The sequence below is a fragment of the Bos indicus genome, chromosome 6 (genome assembly GCF_029378745.1).
Source record: "Bos indicus isolate NIAB-ARS_2022 breed Sahiwal x Tharparkar chromosome 6, NIAB-ARS_B.indTharparkar_mat_pri_1.0, whole genome shotgun sequence".
NCBI classification, from domain to species: Eukaryota; Metazoa; Chordata; class Mammalia; order Artiodactyla; family Bovidae; genus Bos; species Bos indicus.
Genome location: NC_091765.1, coordinates 98,723,212 through 98,739,151, shown reverse-complemented (window position 1 = coordinate 98,739,151; position 15,940 = coordinate 98,723,212). Strand labels below are relative to the sequence as shown.

Sequence of the window (15,940 nt, the reverse complement as noted above, 5' to 3'; positions counted from 1 at the left end):
GCCAGGGAAGTTCTACATGCCACATGGTACAGCCAATAAATAAGTTAAGCCAATTTGTTGCCTGACTAGATGGTTTACCAAAAGAGCAAACACTGACTGGCTCAAAATATCAAAGATTTGGGGGCAAATGGCACCTGTGATTAAAAATTTGTATTAGAATTAGGAAGTTCGTGTTGCTTTATCCTAAAGTAGTAACCAGCCCATTTCTAGGGAAAATAACTTGTGTGCATATATTGTGTGCATATATTATCCACATAAGGATTAAGTGATAATACAATAGATTTTTTTTTCTAGTTTCCTAAAGGCTGGGGGAGAAGTGATTGATTCAGTTACATGGCATCAGTAAGTATGTCTCCTACTGTTAATACTAAGAAAGTACAGCTAGCTTTACTTATGACCTAGTTTTCAGACGAGATCGGGCGCGTTCAGAGTGGTATGGCCGTAGACTACTTATGACCTAGTTTTCAAAACAATGTTTTCATTAAGTGCTAATTGACTTTATAGTGTCTAAAGCAGCATTGTACTAGGATTTTAATATTAATAAAGCAAAGATTTTAACTAATTTTAAGTAACATGGTGGTTTCTACAAGATCAAAGCACACTTTCATTTAAGTCATGGAACAGATAAGTGGCTAAAATGAATATACTTGCCAATGAATGGATAACCCACAATACCTACACTTGTGACTATGTTTTCTCAAGACAGAGTAACTGGTCTCCTCCCATCTTATTCTCTCCTTAGTAGAACCTCTGCCTTTTTTTTTTTTTTTTTTAATAGCACAAGGGTGGGAAGAAGTAGAAAGGAGGACAAAGGTTGCTAGTTAACTTAAAAGCAGAAAGTAAAGTTTGGTGTTTCTTCCTGAATATTTTCTGAATAATTCAGCTACTATGTGAATGGGCGAATTGCTACCAAAGAAGATTTCCTAAACCCTGATATACTGGACACTTTTATTTCATCTGTGCAAAAAACTCTCCGGGTAATAGTCTTTTTTTTCTCCTCTCTTTTTAACGTAAAACCAAAGTACTTTGTAGTCTAGCTAGTCCTAAATTCTGTGGGTGTATAAGTTTACATGTTTTTCCAGTTTTAGAGAACAGGCACTAGGTCTTATTTACCTTCAGTTCCTTCCTCTTGGGTCTTACCCATGTATATTGATTCAAAATTAAAAATACTTCCCACAGCCGTTCGGTAGAATAAACTCTCGTAGTCTGTAAGAATGGGGTTATTTGCATTCCTTCCACACCTAGTATTCCAATAAATGTTAATTGCCCCAAACCTAAATGACTGTGAACATATTTTGTAACTGTATTGGATGATGGGTCTCGGGAATGCAAGGTTTTGAATGTGGAGTAATCTTTAGCATCGTATTTGGTCCTCTTGCTTGCAATTACAAAGGAGACTTTTCTGTTCCATAGATTGTTGAGAAGATCAGACCCCTCAAGAAGGTTTGGTTAGGAGAGACCAGCTCTGCGTTTGGGGGTGGAGCGCCCTTCCTGTCCAACACCTTTGCTGCTGGCTTTATGTGAGTGAGCCTGCACTTGTCTCAGGGACCACATAGTACTCTTCTGTTCTTCTATTCAGCTGAAATAACTCATCGGCCAAAAATCAAGGACCGTTTCTATGGCTGAACTCCAAAATTCATGCCAGATTTTGCAACAAAATGATTTACTAAATTAGTTGGACATCTTTAATGCATGGCCCAGATGAATCATTGTATGAATGAACTGCTTTAGAAGTTTTGTTCCTTAATTATGGCCCATAACTATGTGAAGCATTCCTCTCTCTAAAGAAGTACATGGTAAAAGAGTGTATCAAGAGCCTTGACCCTGAGAAGGATACTGAGTACCTATAGCTCTATTCATAGATTCTCAAGACTGTTTAGAGCCTGGAAGTAGGAGGTCACACCCGAGGGGCTGCCAATGAATTTAAAGATTTACTAAATCACTGCCTTCTCCAACCTCCACAAACTTGATTGCTTGAAAACCAACTTGTTTACTTACATTCTATTACTCGGTTAACGCTCTTAACCTAACGTTCTGTATCCTCACTGAGCTTTATTCTCTTTCCTCTTCTACCCTCATTCTTAGAAGCCCTGAATAAAGCACACATCTTTATCCATATTTATCCTTATGTAGGGGCATGAGGAATAGAGAAAAGAGTGGAGGTGTTTGTTTTGCCACTAAATAAAGATGGAGGGGAGTTCCCTGGTGCTCCTGTGGCTAGGACTTTGCCTTCCAATGCAGGGGGTGTGGGTTCGATCAACTGGTTAGGGACCACATGTCTCTAGATCAAAAACCAATCGCCAGTCCAGGTTCGATGCATGAGACAGGGCGCTCAGGGGCACTGCACTGGGATGACCCAGAAGGATGGGATAGGGAGGGAGGTGGGAGGGGGGTTCAGGATGGGGAACACATGTACACCCATGGCTGATTCATGTCAATGTATGGCAAAAACCACTACAATATTGTAAAGTAATTAGCCTCCAATTAAAATAAATTAAAATTAAATTAAATTAAATTAAAAAAAAAAAGAAAAACCAAAATGTAAAACAGAAGCAATACTGTAACAAATTCAATAATGACTTTAAAAATGGTCCACATTAAAAAAAAAAAAAAAAGATGGAGGAAAGAGGTGTCCATAGAAGCTTATTGTTTTGCATTTCACTGACCACCAGCAACCTTTACTTCATCCTCAACATGGGGATGGAGGTGGAGAGGTGGTGGGTGGGAGGATGAGCATGGATCCAACAGGATGGAGAACAATTGTCCATGTTGTCTAATTGTCTATAGTTGTGGGCATCTATGGCTTTGTAAGACGTTGTCCTACCCTGATAGGGGCTCCTATGGTATATTAATAGTCTTCAAGAATTTGTTATCATGCAGAAGTGTGAGAGCACATGAAGAAAAGGATAGTCTCTACTTCATCGGAATGTCTTATTCATGACTAATACCACTTTTCTGGTTTTCTGTCAACTCTTCCCACACAGAGGAATAAATCAGAATAGTGTAGAGGTAAAATTGAGTTATTTTGTTTTCCAAATCTGAAGAAAGCTTGGCCTCACTCTGTTCCAGGTGGCTGGATAAATTGGGCCTGTCGGCCAGGATGGGCATAGAAGTGGTGATGAGGCAAGTGTTGTTTGGAGCCGGGAACTACCACCTAGTGGATGGAAATTTTGAACCTTTGCCTGTAAGTGACCATTATTTTCCTATTATTGTGAGTCATTTAAAGTCTACTGAGGTCCCTCATTTTAAGCTTTTATGAGGAATCAATTCTTTCACTAAATTCAGTGCTCTTAGTAAGTAGCCAAACCATGGAAAGGTGGACTGGAAGAAATCTTAGAAGAAATCCACTGTAACATTTTTGTGTCTCAAGAAATTGAGACCCAGAAATAATGATTTCAACGTGAATCATTGGGGCCATGGCATGAGATTTTTTTTAAAGAGAGGGGTAATTTGAAATTTTATGACTTCAATTTTACATGATAACAAACTTGAATCAACTATTTTTCAAAGTAAACCAAAGTTGAAATTGCCATTAGTATCCAAGGTTTCAAAACATTTTTTATGTCATGAAATCATCATTTATTTAACTTTTAGATAAGCTAGTACCATGTATTTGTTCAAAAATATCACCCTAAGATTGGCTATTTTGTTAATAATCTTCAAGATATTTATGAATAAAGTCTCATTTGCACCCTATCTCCAACGACATCTGGTGCTAAATTAGGGACTGTAGCCTTTCAAATAAAAACCACCTTGAAGATATGCATATGAATAGCATAGATATAGCTCTGAGAAGTATGACCTTGATTTTTGTTATCTAAAATAGCATTTGAGAATATCTGTTTTCTAAGAATAATTCCTACGGGAATTATTTGAACACGGTAGGAAAGCTAAGAAGGTCTGCAAAAAGCACATGACAAATATAAGCTAGGCTTTTGTGGTTTACAGATATCCCCCTAAAATTGCTTTTAATCTATAGTGGTCCAAGCTCATGGAGCACACTGTTCATAATAAAATTTTTAGCAAAATGTCTTTCTACAAAATGGAATCTCTTCCCCAAGTCATTTATAATATGAGTTAAACCAAGTATGATCATTTCATTGAACAAATATCCAAAGTCTACTACTGGCCATTTCTTAAATGGACCTTAAACAAGGAAGAGAAGTAAATAATTTCTTCACAATGTGCTCTAAGTACAATATCTAGAAATTAGCTACCTTACCCTGTCACTCTTTATAAATAATGCCAGCTATTTATAATGTTATCTAAAGCTTCAAACACAAACTTTTGACTTCAGAATTCTTTGTATATATGCTAAATATATTTCTTCCTCAAGGTTTACAAGTCAGCTAGAAAAACTTGAAAGAGTAAATGGTACCATTGACATCTGCAGGATCCTAGGGAATCAGCCTTAAACCTATTGTACATGTCTGTTTTCTTATTCAATTTGCATAACAGTCCTGGAAGATGGCAACACAGGTGTCTTAGATTCATTTTTCTATGTATTAATTGTTTAATTAGAGGATAATTTCTTAATAATGTGCTGGTTTCTGCTGTACAACAATGCAAATAAATCATAATTTTATATATGTGTGTGTATATATATCCAGGAGAAGGCAATGGCAGCCCACTCCAGTACTTTTGCCAGGAAAATCCCATAGGCGGAGGAGTCCTAAGTTGCTAAGAGTCAGACCTGACTGAGTGACTTCACTTTCACTTTTCACTTTCATGCATTGGAGAAGGAAATGGCAACCCACCCCAGTGTTCTTGCTTGGAGAATCCCAGGGATGGGGGAGCCTGGTGGGCTGCCGTCTCTGGGGTTGCACAGAGTCGTTCACGACTGAAGTGATTTAGCATATATATATCCACTCTCTTTTGAGCCTCCCTCTCTCCTCCCATCCCACCCCTCTAGGTCATCACAAGACGCCAGGCTGTACTCCCCATTTTTCAAATGTTGTTCAGTCGCTAGGTTATTTTCTGTTCTTTGTGACCCCGTGAACTGCAGCACGCCAGGCCTCCCTATCCTTCACCATCTCCTGGAGTTTGCTCAAACTCATGTCCATTGAGTCGGTGATGCCATCCAACCATCTCATCCTCTGTCGTCCCTTTTTCCTCCTGCCCTCAATCTTTCCCAGCATCAGGATCTTTTCTTTTTGCATCAGGTGGCCAAAGTACTGAAGTTTCAGCTTCGGCATCAGTCCTTCCAATGAATATTCAGGGTGGATTTGCTTTTTCATTTTTCACACGGGGATGTTCAAATTAAGGGATACTTGTGGGATTTGCTGGAGGTCACACTGTCCTGTTGTTATTCTAAAGAATGCTATACAAGTCCTGGCTCTGAACCTGCTTGCTTTCTATCCACCCACCCACCTCCCCTCATAGAACCATGCTAAAGTTATGTCTCTTGTGAAAGCATTTAATTGATTCTTCTCTGTAAAATCTTAAGTCTCCAGTGTAAAATCTTAAGCAGAGAAACAAAAGCTGTTTGCCTATTAAGTCTGCTTTATCTCAGTTCAAGAGCTTCCCTATGGCTCAGCTGGTAAAGAATCTGCCTGCAATGTGGGAGACCTGGGAGGAAGGGTTGACGTATATATATCTAGTGAATTAAAAAATAACTTTCTTATTATGAAAAATTTCAAAGTAAAGGGAAAAATATATGAAGCCCTAATCTTGTTTAATCCATAATCCTACCTATCCCTCACCTCCCACTTACTGGATTACTTCTAAGCAAACCTCAGGTATATCATTTTATATGTAAGTATTTCAGTATGTTTCTCCTTTGGAAAAACATAACACAATATAATTATCACACTTTAAAATATTGACAATAACTTCACAGTATCATTAAATATTTAGTCAGTGTTTCACATTTTCCTTACTGTCTCAACTGTCTTTAACAGTTGGTTTATTCACAACACAATCCAAACAAGGTCCATATATTGCATATATTATGTCTCTTTTTTAAGCATTTATTATATCTCTTAAGCCTGTTAATCTTTAACTTCTCCCTCCCTCTCTTTTTTTTTTTGTCTCTTGGAATTGATTAATTAAACAAACCAGGTAATTTGCTCTATAATGTTTTCCACATTCTGCATTTTACTAAGGTTTCAGAGGCAGTTGTTTTAATCTATTCAACAGATAGAAGTTTTTATCTTTCAAACTTGGCTCTGTATGTGTACGTGAGTGTATGTGTACCTAAAATTTTTGCTTTGAGATTTTTCTCTTCTTAGTTTCAATTTGTCTTTCCTGATAGAATAATACTAAAATATTAATTTTCGCTACAAAGGCTATCCATGGTTTCCTATCTCAGGAAATTTTGAATTCTTGGATGACAGACAACACAGAATATTTAAACTGCCTCTGAGCAATCAGTTATATTCTTGAGATCTATCTCCTAGCAAACATAGCCCTCTGAATCACGGAAATATAGTCCGCTGGTGATGAACAGCAGCAAACAAGATACTGCCCTCAGATTCGCGGTGGCAACACAGACCAAAAGATGAATCCTTTTTAAATACCTCTAGAATAACAATCACACTGTTTGTAGGATAGCTATTTGCTTGACACTGTTTTTGTTAAAAAGTAAGTAAAGATCTATTTTGTCCCTCCCCTCTCCAATCACTCCAACTAGGATTATTGGCTCTCTCTTCTGTTCAAGAAACTAGTGGGCAACAAAGTGTTAATGGCAAGTGTGAAAGGTCCAGACAGAAGCAAACTTCGAGTATATCTTCATTGCACAAACACCAAACAGTAAGTGTGTAACACACCCTTTACCAATCAACAAGTTTTAATAAGTAAACACACAACTTCCTACTCTAACACCCTGCTGTCTTCTATCTATACAGTGGATCTAAGGTGTCTCGTTGTTCTTTATTTTTTTTCATTCTCATAGTAATATGGTGCCAGAGTCTAGCTTAAAAAAAAAAAAGGTTAAATGTAGGCATTTACAGTCCAGCAAAGATTTGTACAATGATATAACATAATACATAATAAAATTATATTCTGAATTTAAATAAAGAATAGTACAAATGTAAGTACATAAAACAGATTGCATATGCATGATTAATCAATTGAATGACTATGAATATAAATATGAATTCATATGAGTGAATAATTAGGTGACTATACTTATCATTTTGAATCATATCTGATTAATTTAATAAAGAAGAAAAATTAAAAGGTGACTGATAACAACTCTCATGTTTTCAGAAGTTTTAACCCAGTTTCTGGGATTGAGAGGCAATAGAGATTTTTATAGTACAATACTCTGGCTTTAGGTAGCAAAAAATATTTCTAAGTTTGAGATTTTTCTCTTCTTAGTTTCAGTTTGTCTTTCCTGATAGAATAATACTAAAATATTAATTTTAGCTACAAAGGCTATCCACGGTTTCCTATTTCACTGAGTGGGAGCTCTGTTTCTGGTGAGTGGCCCCATTAGAAATGGTGGGGAATGATTTAGGTGGATAAACTCTGTAAAATGTCGGTAGATTTAACTTTCTTATTTGTGTTGGTCTTTTCATAAGGTTAGAAAAAGTCTTGGTTTATATGGTTTGTAATATGAATTCATATGAGCCCACAAAATTTCCCTTTTACCATTTAACTTTCCTAAGTTTGAACATGTATGAGCTGACTGACTTCCTCACAAGCCAGTCTGGCAAAGCAGCAAAGATCGCAAAGTTTTGAAGTCCAGAAAACGGTTGTGTAAAGAGCAATATTTTTATCATGTTTTCAAAACAGGACCACATCAGCAGTCTGATATTATCATAACTGGAAGATGCAAAGAGGGCGCAGCATCACTATAAATACGAAATACATTTAGTATTATCCGTGATTATACTGTCACCAACTACTTAATTGCTTAAATTAAATAAACACTTTTATTGAGTTCATGTATTTGCTTTTAGCCCAAGGTATAAAGAAGGAGATTTAACTCTCTATGCCTTAAACCTCCATAATGTCACCAAGCACTTGGAGTTACCACATCACTTATTTAACAAGCAAGTGGATAAATACCTCATAAAACCTTCAGGACCCGATGGCTTACTTTCTAAGTGAGTAATTTTCTTGGTTCATTTCAAACTTTCACCCAAAGTGAATTTTATTGGTCTTTGTCAGAATACTGGGTGTTGACAGGGAGCAAAAGAAAAAAATCAACTATTCCAAGTTCTAACAATTCTTAATGTTCAGGAAGTTATATGTGAATACACACTAATACAGGTGTAACTCATTTGGTGAATCAAAGCAGAAGGATGGGAAGACAAATGACAGTTATCTTACAGAAATGTTTTCATTTCAAAACAACCTGCTGTATATCAGGATCCACTCAATGCATTGAGATTATCTGCTCCAAAAAAATAATCCTTGGTAATACAGTCACTAAAGCAAAAATACCTGTATGTAATTGCTATATAAAGGCATAGAAGTTGGTATAAATTATCATGTGTCATGGATGTGATTCTCTTACAATATCAGAATAGTTTTTTATTTGTTAAAGTGAAGAAAAAGAGTGGTCAGAAATGTGCCTTTTAGGTGAATTATTTAAAGTTGGTTCTTAAACATTTTACTTTTAAAAGCCCATGATTGAATATGTCTTTAAAAGCTTATAGGCAACAGAATACCCAAGGGACTTCCCCAGTGGTCCAATGGTTAGCACTCCATGCTCCCATCGCAGGGCGCCTGGGTTTAATTCCCAGTGAGGCAACTAGATCCTATATGCTGCAACTAAGAGTTTGCATGCAGAACAAAGACTGAAGATCCTGCATGTGCAAATAAGGCACAGCCAAATAAATAAATACTTTTATAAAACCAGAATACCCAAGATTTCTGTCCAATGTGTGTTGGAAGGAGCTCTTTTCTTCACGGCTGTTCTCACACCATGTGTGTGTGGTCAGTTGCTCAGTTGTGTCTGACTCTTTGCCACTCCATGGGCTCTGGCCCGCCAAGATCTTCTGTCCATGGGATTATCTCGGCAAGAGTACTGGAGTGGGTTGCCAGTTCCTCTTCTAGTGGATCTCCCATCTCTGCAAATGCTCTACAAGTGATGTTTTCAGTGACAGCATCAGAACCTGAAAAAGTGCCATAAACATGCTTTCTCCAAAGTCCTATCCGCATAGACAAACATTATTAACACTGGGTACCATTCCATGATCTTTTTTCCTGTCCTTTATTTTACTATATATAACTGTAATCATACAACTTCTAATACGAGAAATTGAAGGAGAACCCACAAGTTTTCCCAAGTATCTTTCCATTTATAGTCTTTGTAGACATTTTAATGGGCTGCACGTTTTATAAAATACCATGGCTTGCTTACTCATTTTCCTACTGTTTCCTCCCATACTTTTTCCCCCTGTTATAAATAATGTATATTTGAATAACAGATACTTCTCTCTTTGGGGATTTTGACACTTTTTAAAGTTCTTAGCATATTTGTGTCTGAGGCCGAGGAGGGAAAAACTTCTCTGAAGTAGCTGAATAATAGTTGTAGAGTTAGATATATCTTAAGAGGGACTTCACCGGTGGTCCAGTGGTTGAGACTCCGTGCTCCCGATGCAGGTGTCACAGGATCGATCCCTGGTTGGGGAACTAAGATCCTGAGTGGCCAGCAAAAAGCAAAGTCTTCGAGATCATTTTCGTCTAGCCTTAATGGGTATCTAGGGCCGTCCAGCCCTGTTTATTTCCTCTCTGTTGGATCTCACAGCCTCTGCTGGTGACTGCTCTCTGTGGCAAGAGAAGGTGCCTTTGGGTCTTTCATCTGCTGCTCTTAGTTCTATTCTCTGGAGCAGAGGATGGAATCTGCACTTCATGCCTGCGGACAAGTGGGTTTAGAGGATTTTTTTTTTTTTTTTCTCTTTCTGGTAAGGGAGAGTAGCATACACTCTGTGTTCATTTTTATTTTCAATTAGGTGTCAATGTTGTAAAAATTGACAAGTATTAAAATATCTGGATTTCTAGCTTTCCTTTGAAAATAGGTGCTCTGGCAACTCTGGGGTGTTTTCCCAATTCGATGGAAATGAACTGGAGTTCATTTTAGACAACTCATCCAGCTCTCTGTTCCCCTTAGTCCCTATGTGACCCTGCTGTCATAGGCCTGTCCTACTGCTGGTACATGTCACTACCAGACCCCGAGCATTTGAGTTTGCTACTCTTAATCTGATGACTATATATTACTTATATTTTTCTCTCCTTAAAATGTTGCAAAAGTATCCCAGATATGTTTAATGAATGCACAGTTTGCACATATGCTCATGCTAACGACCTCACGGTCTGGTAAAAAAGCATAGAGAAGAATCACTGAAAAAACTGGGCATATTGAGCCTGGAGAGATCAGATCAGATCAGATCAGATCAGTCGCTCAGTCATGTCCGACTCTTTTCGACCCCTTGAATCGCAGCATGCCAGGCCTCCCTGTCCATCACCAACTCCCGGAGTCCACCGAGACTCACGTCCATCGAGTCAGTGATGCCATCCAGCCATCTCATCCTCTGTCGTCCCCTTCTCCTCCTGCCCCCAATCCCTCCCAGCATCAGAGTCTTTTCCAATGAGTCAACTCTTTGCATGAGGTGGCCAAAGTACTGGAGTTTCAGCTTCAGCATCATTCCTTCCAAAGAAATCCCAGGGCTGATCTCCTTCAGAATGGACTGGTTGGATCTCCTGTGGCAAGAGAATGTGCCTTTGGGCCTTTTGTCTGCTGCTCTTAGTTCTATTCTCTGGAGCAGAGGATGGAATCTGCACTTCATGCCTGCGGACAAGTGGGTTTAGAGGATTTCACCAGTTTTCCAAGTATAAAGCATGAAATATATAATGATTACCTTTAAAAAGTTAGTTTCCACTTAAATAACTTGTATAGTGCCCATAGAAGGTCCTGTATCATAAGCATTTAATAAATATTTGAACTGAATATACGTTAACAAAAAGCAGTATTTTATAGTTATCTCAGATGAATTTTGCCCACCTTCTCCAATTCTACCAAATCTGTTGCTTGCTAATTCCTTCCAGCTCTATTTGGTCTGAAACTTGACAAGCATGTCTTCTATTTCTTGCCACCATATTACTAACTTAGAAATAGAAAATAAGATACTATCTTCAAATAAAACCCTACCCTTATTGGCCAGCCCAATGAGGAAATATTCCACATGCTTTAAGCTTACACTCAGTATACAGATAACACCCTAAAGGGTGTTATAGGTGAATAAAGCTAAAGCTATATTCATAGCTGATTAAACAGTGTAGACAGGTAGATTAGATATTATCTTGCCCATGTTTCATCATCTTAACCCAGAGCAGCATTAATTTACAGTGATTAGACTTACCTTTAAACACTGTGACCTCTCCCAAAGACTTTCTGACTTTTTTTGCACCCCTGTCACAGTCCTCAATCTCTTGCAGAAGAGCTCTAACTATCACCGTTTAGAGATGTTGTCAAGACCTATTTTTGTTTGCGGTTTCCTGATGGTGGTTGTGGCGTTTCCTTCTCCACCCCTTGCAGGAAGTGCTGTGATATAGGTGCTGAGACAAAGCTTGGGTTCATGTGAGTTGAGTGTAACTGCAATGCAGGCTTGTTAGCCTTCAGCACAATTATGGTTATCTTATTACATCTTTAGGTACAGAGCCCGCAACTGGGCATTTAAGCAAGGAATGCTGCTGCTAAGTCGCTTCAGTCATGTCCGACTCTGTGCGACCCCATAGACGGCAGCCCACCAGGCTCCCCTGTCCCTGAGATTCTCCAGGCAAGAACACTGGAGTGGGTTGCTATTTCCTTCTCCAATGCATGAAAGTGAAAAGTGAAAGTGAAGTCGCTCAGTCGTGTCCAACTCTTAGCGACCCCATGGACTACAGCCTACCAGGCTCCTCTGCCCATGGAATTTTCCAGGCAAGAGTACTGGAGTGGGGTGCCATTGCCTTCTCCAAAGCAAGGAATAATGGAAACTAATTTCTCTGCTGACTGATACTTAGTAAGGATAGAGTGTGAGAGCTCTTTAAAAATGAAAACTTTATAACAATGCTAAACTGGAAACAAGTGTCTAACACTAGACAGTTCAGTAAATAAACTAATATGCTTGTACAATGGAATCTTGTGCAGTCATTAAAATGCTGCAGTGGATGAATGTTTAATGGTGTGAGCAAGCAGATGTTAGGATATGTTAAGGGGAAAAGAATTGAGTTTTAAGAGACTATATACTGTATGCTCATTTTTGTTCATATGAAAATATGTATGTTCATACATACATAAAAAAGAGATGAAGAAATATACATCAAAATCTTAAAAATGGTCATGAGATAGTTTGCTTCTGTTATATTTATCTGCATGATAAGGATGATGATAGATAATACTTTTACATGCTTACTATGTACAAGGCACTGTTATAAGTGTTCTACATATAACATATGTATTACATGTATGACATAAACTCTGGCATTAATCTAAATTTTCAACAGTATAAAACTTTTTCTTTATAAAAATTTCATAACATAAAAACCATTTACAAAAAAGATGAAAGAGATAAAAATATCATTTAGAATTATGGAAGTAACTATCAATAAAACGAAAAGTAGACTAAAGCTTTTCTTCCTAAGCTCTTACTTATATAAGATTTGTTGCCCTAAGAATATATTTCTATGTTTAGTTGCTTTAGTCGTGTCTGACTTTTTGTGACCTCATAGATTGTAGCTCACCAGGCCCCACTGTGCATGGGGATTCTCCAGGCAAGAACACTGGAATGGATTGCCATGCCCTCCTCCAGGGGATCTTCCCAACCCAGGGATGGAACATTGCATCCCTGGGTTGCAATTTCCCACATTGCAGGCAGATTCTTTACCATCTGAGCCACCAGGAAAGCCCAAGAGTATATTAATTTGATTTCAATAATAATAAATATACATAACACTTGTCCTTGATTTTTTTCTATTTTTGACTCAGTTTTTAATTTAGATATTAATAGTGAGATGCAAAGAAAACAATTATTTTTTTAAATCCGTAGTTTAGCTAAAGAAAATCATTTTTCTTCACCACAGCAATATATATTCTACAAAAGTAGCTCAACAGCTTAAGAAAATGAATACATACCTCCTGGGAGAAGGGGAGTAAGAGGGTTTATGGACATAGTTACAAGTGGGAAATTGACGGTCATTTTGTATGTTAAATTCGTGCAACTCATATTCCATCTTTTATATTTGCTTCATATCTAAATGTTTACAATTACTTACCATTCCCCCCCAAAATGCCACAAATCCAGAAGTATGTCATCTTCATCCTTTTTACACCTCCGTCATCTTGCCTAGTATGGATTGTATGTGCTTCATTTTCTGTAAGGGGCCGAATAGTAAATATTTGGTGGCTTTGCAGACCATATGGTTTCTGTCACAACTGTTCAGCTCTACCAGTGTAGCTTAAAGGTCCTCTCGGTCAAATACCTACCTGACATTGTGTTCAAATACAAGTTACATAATATAAACTGCCACAGAAAAAAAATTGGGGCCTTAAAAAGTTCTCAGGACTTTTATAGAGTAGATGGAAGAAGTACAGCTTGGCTAACCTGGACGCATCTTTCCCCTTTGCAGATCTGTCCAGCTCAATGACCAAATTCTGAAGATGGTGGATGAACAAACCCTGCCAGCTTTGACAGAAAAACCTCTCCACCCAGGAAGTTCACTGGGCATGCCACCTTTCTCATACGGATTTTTTGTGATAAGAAATGCCAAAGTTGCTGCTTGTATCTGAAAATGAAAGATATGTACTAGCCTGGAGATTGAATTTTTGAGTGTTTTGATAAGAGGAAAGCAAAATTCAAACTATCGGAAGGCGAGCAGATGTATTACAGACCCAACGGGTGGGCGATTTCGAGTCCCTGGGAGACTCTCAGTATGAGATTTAGCACAGAATTTTGTTCTAAGTGGACCCCTGCTAATAATAAGCCAATGCCAAACACCATGGTTATATTTTTGCATGTAGTATTTTAAGGTTATTAAAAATGTACATAATATAATACAGCCAGGAGGCAAGTATGTGAAGGATATATTATTAGTTTCAAGAAAGTATTTAGTTGTTTTTATTTAAAATAAAACAGTTGCTAGAAAACTGTCAGATTCTTCCCTCATATGCTATCTCTACAGGCTGCTATAGAAAAAGTTTACTATCACAAGCTCCAAATCGTCTATGAAAGAGCGACAATCTCTTTGCATCTTAACAGAGAGCTGAGTTCAGTTGCTGTTTCTCTTCCCTCTGTTCTGTTTGTCTTTGTCAGTAATACCATGTGAGAAGACAGATGGCTAGAGGTGATAGCATTTTAAAAAAAGATTAATGACAGTTTAGAGGGAAGGGATTATATACACTTCAAATGAAATAAAAAATGACTGCAAACGAAATTGATTTACCAGGAGGAGAAAATTCAACTCCGTACATTACAAGCATCTGTTCATGTTTATCTCTGTTAGTGACGCAGTTGTGTCCAACTCTTTGAGACCCTGTGGACTGTAGCCCACCAGGCTCCTCTGTCCATGGAATTCTCCAGGCAAGAATACTGGAGTGGTTGCCATTCCCTTCTCCAGAGGATATTCCCGACCCAGGGATCAAACCCAGGTCTCTCTCATTGCAGGCAGATTCTCTACTGTCTAAGCCACCAGAGAAACCCCATGTTTACCTTTAATTTACCTTAAATTCTTGTTTTAGTTGGCTGCAAGTAACAGAAAACCCTGATTCCAGTGGCTTGAACCACCAGACATTCATAATCCCACATAATGAGAAGTTCAAGTTGGGTGAGCTCCACTGCTGAAAACGTCACCAAAGAAACAGGTTGCTTGTATCTCTCTGCTCTGTCACCAGCTTCATTCTCAAGCTGGAGGCACGATGTCTATAGCTATTCCATGGGCCCATTCAGACCTGGCAGGAGCCAGAGAAAGATGAGCCATTTTTTCTGTCTTCTTCATAGACTTTTGAACTTCTCAGAGGTTCTCTCAGCAAACCTCTCTTCCTGTCTCCTTGTATCATATTGGCCAGGAGGGGGTTGCATAGCCATTGTCTCCAACTGCCAACATCAGTGAGATTCCTCCAATTGTCTCCTAATAATCTTTTGGAATGGAGAGGGTGTTGAGAAGTCTATGACACTGACCACTGCAGCTCCCTGCTTTTATCAGTAACAAAATGTATTATTTTCTCCTGTGTCTTAATTCTAAGAAATATAATTATATTTATGCCAGCTATGAATATTGTCTCATTTAAGTACATTTATAAAGCTGGTATCTAAAGTTTGGAAGCTTTAATATCCTTAAATTTTATATGTCAGTGGTTTTTATATTTTCACATTTGAAATAAAGTAATTTTTGTAACCTAACATTACAGTGATTATTCTTTTAATAAAGCTTAAGCCTACATCCCTTGTTTTCTTCACTTCTTTGTTTACACCCTGACCTTTGTCCTTTCAGCCTTCCCTACACCAAGAGTTGACCTTGAAGAAAAGAGACCATCAGGCACAAACATAATTTCCTCCCTCATCATGGAGATCAGATCATGATCAAAGTTCAATCCAGTCTATTTTTCTTCTCCCTGTCCCCTCTGCCACTTAATAAATTCAAGGCCCAATTTTTCACTGGTATTGTTATAATCTCCTAATTGGTCTCTTTGACTTTGCTTAAAATTCTTAAAAATTTTAATTGGCTTAAATTGGCTTAAAATGTGCTTAAAAATTAAAATGGGTCTCCATTCCCTTAGCAGATAGGTCCTTCCACAACAGCACCTGCTGTTTTCTTTGGCCTCAATTCTTGTTGCTTACCCCATGTCTGTTCTCCCAGCCATACGCTGGTTGAATGATCTGGACAAACAGCCTCTTCCACCTTTTGCTTCTGTACCTTTAGTGCTGCTCCTTCTGCTCTCCATCTGGACTCTTCTAACCGTCCTCTCTATGCGGCAAACTTTTATGTTTATTAAGACCCAAGGTCTTCCCTG

General features: G+C 38.1%; 1 protein-coding gene and 1 long non-coding RNA gene across 3 annotated transcripts in view; one reads left to right on the top strand and one right to left on the bottom strand.

Annotated features, from left to right (window-relative positions):
- HPSE (heparanase) overlaps positions 1 to 15,329 on the top strand; it is a 49,055-nt gene extending 33,726 nt beyond the window's left edge. For both annotated transcript variants that reach the window (XM_070791705.1, XM_019963030.2), the window contains 7 exons: positions 295 to 342; positions 884 to 977; positions 1,414 to 1,520; positions 3,070 to 3,184; positions 6,632 to 6,750; positions 7,905 to 8,051; positions 13,561 to 15,329. In XM_070791705.1, coding sequence (XP_070647806.1) covers positions 295 to 342; positions 884 to 977; positions 1,414 to 1,520; positions 3,070 to 3,184; positions 6,632 to 6,750; positions 7,905 to 8,051; positions 13,561 to 13,720 — 790 coding nt within the window. In that variant the 3' untranslated portion in view covers positions 13,721 to 15,329. The remainder of the gene's footprint in view (positions 1 to 294; positions 343 to 883; positions 978 to 1,413; positions 1,521 to 3,069; positions 3,185 to 6,631; positions 6,751 to 7,904; positions 8,052 to 13,560) is intronic.
- LOC139183666 (uncharacterized) lies at positions 9,817 to 11,855 on the bottom strand. Its single transcript, XR_011567263.1, has 2 exons — positions 11,313 to 11,855; positions 9,817 to 10,741 (listed from the first exon to the last, which is right to left on the bottom strand). It is a non-coding gene; the product is annotated as an uncharacterized lncRNA (long non-coding RNA).
- Positions 15,330 to 15,940: the final 611 nt, after the last annotated feature.